The sequence below is a fragment of the Bos taurus genome, chromosome X (assembly GCF_002263795.3).
Source record: "Bos taurus isolate L1 Dominette 01449 registration number 42190680 breed Hereford chromosome X, ARS-UCD2.0, whole genome shotgun sequence".
Lineage (NCBI taxonomy): Eukaryota > Metazoa > Chordata > Mammalia > Artiodactyla > Bovidae > Bos > Bos taurus.
In genome coordinates this window covers 5,482,313-5,491,331 of record NC_037357.1, presented here as the reverse complement: position 1 = coordinate 5,491,331, position 9,019 = coordinate 5,482,313, and the positions used below count along the sequence as shown (strand labels likewise).

The 9,019-nt window shown below is 44.4% G+C and overlaps 1 protein-coding gene across 1 annotated transcript; it reads left to right on the top strand.

Moving 5' to 3' along the window:
• The first annotated feature begins 5,039 nt into the window (after positions 1-5,039).
• Positions 5,040-8,578, top strand: LOC100137858 (cancer/testis antigen 47A). The gene is made up of 3 exons (XM_059883945.1): positions 5,040-5,950; positions 6,795-6,936; positions 7,961-8,578. The coding sequence occupies exons 1-3, from the start codon at positions 5,272-5,274 to the stop codon at positions 7,971-7,973; spliced, it is 834 nt and encodes a 277-aa protein (XP_059739928.1). The 5' UTR covers positions 5,040-5,271; the 3' UTR covers positions 7,974-8,578.
• Positions 8,579-9,019: the final 441 nt, after the last annotated feature.

Below are 9,019 nucleotides of genomic sequence, written 5' to 3'. Positions count from 1 at the left end.
TAATTAGGAATTCCTCATTGCTTACTTCAATCCTGATGGGCAGTGGCCGTTGTCATGCTCTGATTCTTGAGTCCCTGTTCGGGCGCAACCTGCCAGAGCCAGCTGGCAAAGTACATCAGGTCCCGAGAACGTGCACGACGTGGCTGAGAAAGAATACTACAGCAAAGATGGGGTCGAGAGAATCAGACACGTCTCCACAAAGGGAAGCGGTCTGACCACGACTTTATTCAGCATCTTATATTTATACAGGAGAGCAAGAGAAAAACAAGACAGTTAACATTTTTTCTTGGTTGACCTATACATCTTACAAAAAGCCACAAGAAATCTTGAGAGCATGGGAATGGCACCCTGTTATTATTTCTTACACCAGATAACATTTCCTTGTGCGTGAGAAGTTTGTCCAGAACTCCAGGTGTCTGCAGTAAATAATCGCCTAATCTCTGTGGTGGCGGGACAGAGAGCTATGTTTGCAAGCAAACCCTCAAGGACTGAGGCAGCTCCCAGAGCTGTGTCGTTTAGATAAAGGACCCTGTTCTCAAGGGCAGCTCCCCACAGCTCTACACTCCTGCCATTTTGCTCCCTGGCTAGGTACACACCAACACATCTCTGCCAATCTTCATGCTGCTTCCTTTACCTACAGGAACCTCCTTGCCCCTGCCTTTTTACTGCCACTTGAACTCCTAGCTTCAGGACCCCCTGAAATGCCCCCTCTTCCACACTGTCCCAGGCACCAGCCCATCCCCTTCACCTACTGGCCATAGCTAATCATCCACTCTCCCATGCTTCCTTAACACTTGTGCTCATCCTTATTACAGCACTTGACAGAGTGAGTCGTCATTGCCCAAGTGTCTGTCTAACCCTGTAGATCGTAAACCAGAACAAGCCATGGGTCTCAGATACCTGAGTCCCCAAGTCCGAACATAAATCCAGGTATATAGTAGGTGCTTACATGTGCTCAGTGAATGCTTAAATGACTAGGGGCTGGAGTGTTTGTCCTATAGCTTCAAGTGGACAGAATAGTTGTTCCTGACCTGGAAAGACACTTGTATGATTTCTCTTGTTTTGTTTGCTTTGTTTGGTAACATGCTATCTCCTCTAAAGTGAATAGTGATGGTCTTGTTCAAACTTCTGAAAAAAGAATGTACAGAGATAGGAGGAAACAAAGAAAGTATAAATAGTCTGGTTTCATGGGTGGGGCAATTTCCCTGGTGGCTCAGATGGTAAAAAATTGGAGACCCGGATTCGATCCCTGGGTCGGGACGATCCCATGGAGAAGGGAATGGCAACCCACTCCAGCAGTCTTGCCTCGAAAATCCCATCGACAGAGGAGCCTGGTGGGCTACAGTCAATGGGTTTGCAATTTCTTATAGGGGAAAAAAAACCCCCGTCTACCTGGGAGTATGTCCTTCTCTGCTAAAGAAGAATGGAGGCAGTCCTGTCACAGCATGGGATAGGAAATGGGAGTGCCCTAATTAAGCACCTTCCTCACCCAAGGACCTCCATCGCATCACCCAGGTCTGCCCTCTGGCCAGAAACAACATCTGCCTCCTCTTCATATCCCTCAGTTCAGTTTTCAATTATATCTGATTTTTTGTGACCCCATGGATTGCAGCACACCAAGCTTCCCTGTCCATCACCAACTCCTGGAGTTTACTCAAACTCATGTCTATTGAGTCGGTGATGCCATCCAACCATCTCATCCTCTGTCATCCCCATCTCCTCCTGCCTTCAACCTTTCCCAGCATCTTCCCCAGTCTTTTCAAATGAGTCAGTTCTTCACATCAAGTGGCCAAAGTATTGGAGTTTCAGCTTCAACATTAGTCTTTCCAATGAATATTCAGGACTGCTTTCCTTTAGGATTGACTGGTTTGATCTCCTTGCAGTCCATGGGACTCTCAAGGGTCTTCTCCAATCCCAAGGTTCAAAAGCATCAATTCTTTGGTGCTCAGCTTTCCTTATGGTCCAATTCTCACATCTATACATGACTACTGGAAAAACCATAGCTTTGACTAGACGGACCTTCCGATTCCTAAAGTGAAAATGAAAGTGAAAGTGAAGTCATATCCGACTCTTTGCAACCCCATGGGCGGTAGCCTACTAGGCTCCTCTGTCCATGGGATTATCTAGGCTAGAGTACTGGAGTGGGTTGCCATTCCCTTCTCCAGGGGATCTTTCCAACCCAGGAAGTGAATCTGTGTCTCCCACACTGCAGACAGACACTTTACTGTCTGAGCCACAGGGAAGGCCACAGGCTTTTTTACAGCCAGGGACTCACTGGGGTTTACAAGCCTATTTTAACAAGGGCCACACAGAGACAACATCCTGTCTTTATTGTCCTTAGTTCGGGCCTGTTGCCCATCTTGTGGGTCCAAAACCTCCCTCCTCTGAGAAGCCTTTTCTGAGAAAAAACTTTCAATGCCTTTTGACTCACTTGTTTGAGTTCATGCATTACAGTGTAAAGATGGAAATGTTTTACACCGTCAGTGTCCTCCAGCCAAAGATCACAAAAACATGCCTGTAGGTGAGTGAGTTCAGTTTACTATTCATTGCAGTAAGGGAGAACACACATCATGGGGGAACCATGTGATGCCTTCCCAAGTATCAGAAAGAAGCTGTTACAGAGGCTGGGGTTTGGATGAGTTATTTGGGGAAGTTTTTCCTTCAAGGAAACAGGGGTTTGCTCTAGATTAGATGTCTTTAGGTAGCTGAGGCAATTCTCAGCTTGGTATTTGAGTAAATCTTCCCTTTAGGGAGAGGAGACTAGACCCAGAATAAAGACCTAATTGGTCAAGAAGTTGTAGACATTCATTTTAGCCAAGAGAGGGGGATGTTTAGTCATGTATGATCTTTTTGGTCCTGTCTTGTCTCTCTTCGATGTGGTCTCAGAGTGACCATATCTGATGTTCATGTTCTATCACACTGTTCTAAGACAAGTCCAATAGGAAAGAAGATGGCCAAAGCTCATGTGTGAGGTATGTTTCAATTCCAGATTAAAGATCAGGAGATTGGTCCTAGTCCTGGCTCTTCTACTAACTGGCATGGCTTTGGGGATGCCAGTTAGCAGCTCTAAACTTTAGTTTACCTATTTATTATTGTTTTAATGTTTAAAAATTATTATTTTTCTTTGTAGATTTTTTTATTAAATTTATTTATTTTCATTGGAGGTTAATTACTTTAAAAAAGAATGGTCTTAGATTCCATATCTAAAGTCCTTTCCAGCCCTGAAACACTAAGAGAATGTGTGTTTCTCTTGCATCTCTTCTGTCTTTATCGAAAACACTAAAGAGGACTTGGCCACACATCCTTATGTGTGTGCATGCTAAGTTGCTTCAGTTGTGTCCGACTCTGTGTGACCCTATGGACTATAGCCCCCCCAGGTTCCTCTGTCGTTAGAATTCTCCAGGCAAGAATACTGAAATGGATTGCCATGCCGTCCTCCATGGAATCTTCCCAACCCAGGCATCTAATCCGGGTCTCTTACATCTCCTGCATTGGCAGGCAGGTTCTTTACCACTATGGCCACCCCAGAAGCCCACACATCCTTACAGAGGGGAATTCATGCATAACAATGGTATTATAGGTGAGCTGTTTAAAAATCAACTGAGATTTTAATCTTAACACTGTGAGTCATTATTGATCCCAAATTAAGGAGTTAAATGTAAACATTCAGAAGATCTCCAAAATCAAGTAAGTATAAAATTCATTTCTGGATGAGAAAAGATGTACAAATTTATGAGGTTTAAACCAAGAAAAAAGAAAATATTAGATTTTAAGACATAAAAAAGAAAAACTACATACTTAGAAACATTCACCAACTTACAAGGCAAAATCAAACTAAAAACACATTTTCAACAAAAGCTCAGTATCCTAAATAAAATTCTATCTTCTTCCATCTACCTCACTCATAGTTTCATTGAATGTCACCTATACAGATGATAAAACTGAGGCCTAGAAATGATAAGTAACTGTTTCAAGATCACTCAGGGCAGCAAATGTTAAACCAACTCAGACCTCAGATTGGGATTCTGCCTCTTTTTTGCTGTCTTTATAATGAGAATTTTGGATTAGCGATTATTGACATTGCCTTCCAAATTTAAACCAATGATTTACAGAAACACCATGCTCCATTCCCGAGGTGAGACAGAGGAAAAATACAATCACTAAAATTCGGTTGAAACTGAACTGAATGAAAGGGGGAAAAATCCCTCTTTACAATTATGAGACTTATTAGTATTTTATCTAAATGTAACATCCAGATGTAATTGGCTATGTCTTTTTCAAAAAACATTTTTAGTGCTACAAAACTTTTTTTACAGAATGACTGTAAAAGCAGTTAATTTCTGTATAATTTTCAAAATTACACTTGGGGTCTGGACTAAGTGGATCTTGAGATCAATAAAAAGTCCGGGCCTGTTGCCTCTGAAACATCCTAGAAAGGTGGCCCTTTTAACGTCTGTCATGCTTAGCACTTAGAAGATGACCTGATCCTTTAAAGAAACCTCTCTTTTTTTATTCAGTCTTCAAAGCTTTAAGTGAATTTGTCTGGGTTCATTATACACCTTCTAGCTCCTAACTTCTCCAACACTTGTCAACATTCAGTTCAAACTGCATTCATTTCAATTTGTCTACTCTTTTCCAACTATTTTTCACGAAGTTAAATTGTCCAAATTCTCTTTCTCTTCTTCGGAGGTTTTTAGTACTGCTAACATCTGAGATATACAACATTTTTATGACCCTGTCTCTATTCACATGAGCCATTACCAGGTGGAAATTCCCAGGTGGGAAATTTCTCTCAGTTCACATGGCCCAGGATGCCTTCATAAATACTTTCCTGCACAATTACATAAAGGACACAACCCTAGAAGACCTCCACACATGTCAGAACCCTAACGTGTCAAAGAACAAGTAGGCAATTGTGAGCAATTTGACAACCAAGGGCCTTGGCCGTTCATTGGACACAGAGCACGTCAATCCTTGTTTGTCAGCAAATGAGCCCAAAGCTCGTGACGAGGGGTCACATGCCACTGTTAACTGTTCCGGCCCCGCCCCTCGACTGTGGCCTGGCTCCACTGCCTGAGGCCCGACTTCCGTCGGACGCTTCCGCCATTGGCCGCCTACCCTCCCGGTCGTGGGGCGTCCTCTGTGGTCCCTTCCGTGACTGCCTCAGTCCATCTCACTTCCCTCAGCCTCCTCTCAGGGCAGCCACTTCGGGTGCCACCACCTGCGCCATTGCCATCGTCACCCGCCCGGCTGAGGTAACTGCCGTCCGCCATGTCTACCACGGGGGATGGAGATCTGACCCATGGCGGGCAGGAAGGCCCAACAGGTGCAGTGGGGGCCCAGGCCGGAGCCCGTGACGGTGTGGACCGCAACTCTGAGCCTCGCAGGGGTGACTCCATGCCTGAGGCTGAGGCAGGTGCAGCTGTGGGGGCTTCAGGAGGCCCGAGGGAGGCGGCCCTGGAGGGCGGGAACGCTGAGGAAGACTCCGACATCAGGCCGGCTGAGGAGAGGGAGGTGGAGGAGCAGGCGCAGGGCGTGAACCGCTTCGTGGTCTCGCGCCACTTCCCCATGAGCGGCTTCAGCCTAACGGTCCTAAATCTGATGCACTCGATGATGAACCGTTTGTCCGACAACCACATCATACTTCCGCCAAATGACGACCGCGTGTTGGTCTGGTACCAGACCAGGCCGCGCTTGTCTGACCACAGCTCAGCCGCCGTGGGCGGGTTATCCGAGGTCCAGGTACCATTGGATGTATCGGGGGAGGGGCCGGCTGAGGAAGCCCCGGATCAGGAGGTGGAGCAGGCTGAGGAAGCCCAGGAGGCGCAGCAGGCGGAGGAAGCCCAGGAGGCTAAGGCACCCGAGGAGGCCTCTTTATGGGAGACGGCCACCAAGGAGTCTGAGGAGCCCAGCTTGCGGGAGATGCCACAGGAGCCTGTCGCCCCTGAGAGTGAGCATTCGAGGGGCGGGGGGGGAGTTGGGAGGGATGGAGACACTGGCATCTGCAGGCCGGATCTGGGGACCAGGGATCCCGAGGAGGGGGCAGGCTCAGACGGGGCGGCGTGCCTCAGGAGGGGAGGCCGGGAGTCAGGGCCTCCTTTAATCGAAGGCCAGAGGGGCCCAGTAGAAGCCCAACCTCATAACGACTTCTTTGGTTTGGGGTGAAAATAAGCTGCCCTCTACCAACCCTGGTAAAGGTCTGAGATGAACAGTGCCAGTTATGAGCCCACAGGTGAAGGTCAGTGGAGGCAGGTGTTCGAGAGGGAGCTTGAGAGGACATGGAAGAGAACAAGCAAATGGCAGACCTCATATTTGGTTCATAGCTTTTAAAAATGTCAAGATTCTTGGAAAGTTGATCCCAAAACATTATGAACTTATACAGGAGCACTTGGTCAAAATGAAATATTTAGGGGATTGAGGAACTCAGGAGCTTCCCCATAGAATTTGTTATTGAGGTGAAGCATATTTTGGCGAAAAAGTTCTGGCCAAAACATCCAGAATGCATCAGACCCAAAGGATTCTGATCCTTGAGCACAAGTAATCAGTAGCACAGGGTGACAGATGTACCAGAAAAAAAGAAATAATGTCATTGTGAAAATGATCAAGCAGCAGCAAATGAGGGCCATGGAAGTGTTGCATCCGCCAGAAGGAAGGCCCCCAGTTACTCTTTGCTTAGTTGCTCTGTCCTCCTGCTTCTCCTAAGGGTAGAGTACTGGATATCTTGCCATTCCTTATGTGTTGGGATGTTTTTTCTGTGAATGTCTGCTCCCAAAGTCCATTATTCCTCTCTAAAGAAACAGCTGAATGCCAGGATGAGAACTCCAAAGAAGAGGCGCAGGGCACCAGAAGTGAGGGGAAAGAAAAGAAGTATAACAGAAAACAAGAAGAACCAGAAAAGGGTCTGGACCCAGCAAAGGACAGGCCCAGAAAGTCCAGGTATCTGTGTATAGCTTTGAAAATAACCCAGCTATTCCCAGGCATTTACCAATTTTGTTTTTGCTTTTTAATTCTCGGAGTAAATTAAGAAAACGTTGGTTTGAAATTAGTTCAACAACTCAAATTTACCTAATGTTTATAGAACATTCCTGTTCCCACTAATATAAAGAGCTTGAAGTGAAATACACTTCATGGCTTCTCATTTGTTCTTATGAGGTCTTTTGTCCTCTATCTGTAAGACTACCAACAATTTGTAAATGTGTCAGTACCTAAGACCAGTATTTCTTTAGAAAACAGTGACTAAAAGCAGCAGCAACTGGGCTGTGCACTAGTTTGACCTTCATTTCTTGACCACAGAAGTGCAGTCTCCTGCACTGAGAAGACACCTTTTTAGAGCCTAACTACTTACGAATAGCAAACAGTTCAGAATTTCAAGTAGGACCACATTTAGTGATTAATAGTGAAATATTTGTTCGGTTGTAGATTTGTGTATTTTATATGACAGTCAAAAGAAACAGTCATAGGATGACTGATATTTATCACTGAGTTGGTAGTGAAGGTATATGTATTGTCTTTTAATGATTAACACTTTCTCCCTCGTTTGCATAGTGATGTGTTTCATAATAACAGCCTCTTTCTCATACGGTAGACATTGAAACCGAGGGTCTGGGAGGGTAAGGGAGTATCGTCTGTGGAGTGAGCACAGGCTTTTAAGGCAGAAAGAGTGATTTTAGTCCCAGACTAGCCTCTCAAAGGAAGGGGGAAAAGAAAAGCATTTATGGTGTTGGGCAAGAGGGAGACAAGGTTGGTAGGATCACATGATTGAAGCCATCAGGTTGTACATGCACCCAGTATCCAGGGTGAAGGTTACAAGAGGAAAATATGTTTTTCTTCTCTCCTTGTTGAGATACAACCCTCAGATGCAGCAGATATACATAAGGCTGACTGTTTTCTTAGATTTAGAAAGTTTCTGGTGCTGACTGATGCTGTATAATCGTTCATTTTCTCTCATTTCTTCCTGCAGTTTGGAAGACTAGAAAGAAGACAGAGAAAGAAGAAAGGATCCATTGTTCGCTATTTTTAGATTTTTCAGAAGCCCATGGGAATATTATTAACATTGATTTCCTTCCCAAAACCATCCCACAAAAAGCAACTGTCTAATAATAATATCTAATAAAAAATCCAATATCTAATTGGGTTTTATCTTTTACAGATATATTTGACAGCATTTTTGCTAGTTAAAACTAAGTTTTAAAGTAGTAAACTGAAATGTAGGTGGATTTATGTATATAAATAATCCTGATTTAAATCTCTTTAAAAATGAGAAGCCGTTTTACATCATTGGAAGGCATCATCACATTCCACCATTTGATAAGCCTGTTTTAAATTATTTTACTGCAGCCCAAATTTGTATTTAAAACAATTTTTTAAAGAAAGAAATAGGGGTCAAGGCTTTAGATCTGAACTTGTTTACTGTACTAGTCACTAGCCATGTGTGGCTACTGAGCATTGAAAATGTGGCTAATATGAGTTGAAATGTGCTACAAATGTAAAAAATTGTGTAAAGTCTCCTTAATAACTAATTACCCATTGACATGATAATCTAGTATTAAATATAGCATTAAAATTATTTTCTCCAGTTTTTACTGTTTTAAAAATTTATTTAATGCGACACATGGGCTTTCTCTACTTATGGTGAACAGGTTCTCACTGAGGTGGCTTCTCTTGTGGAGCATGAGCTCTAGGGCAAACAGGCTTCAGAGGGGGCACATGGGCTTAGTTGCCCCTCAGCATGTGGGATCTTCCTGTACCAGGGATTGAGCCTATGTCCCCTGCACTGCACGGTGGATTCTTAACCACTAGACCACCAGGGATGCCCTCTTTTTACTTTTTAGATGTGGCTACTAGAACATTTAAAAGTACACAGGACTTGTGTTATATGTGTATTTCATAGTACTGCTGGGTGCTTTTGAAGGAAACCTGAGGGATGGCCCAGCTTGCCTGGAGGCCAGATGGTGCTGCTGAGCCTGAGCCCAGACGCTGATTTGGAGCACTGGTTCTCAAAGTTTGGCCCTTAAAATAG

Bases quoted from the DNA above. Each gene is read 5' to 3' on its own strand.
- LOC100137858 (XM_059883945.1), top strand. From the start codon at position 5,272: ATGTCTACCACGGGGGATGGAGATCTGACCCATGGCGGGCAGGAAGGC. The intron at 5,951-6,794 runs GTGAGCATTCGA...TCCTCTCTAAAG, and splicing joins GGAGCCTGTCGCCCCTGAGA to AAACAGCTGAATGCCAGGAT.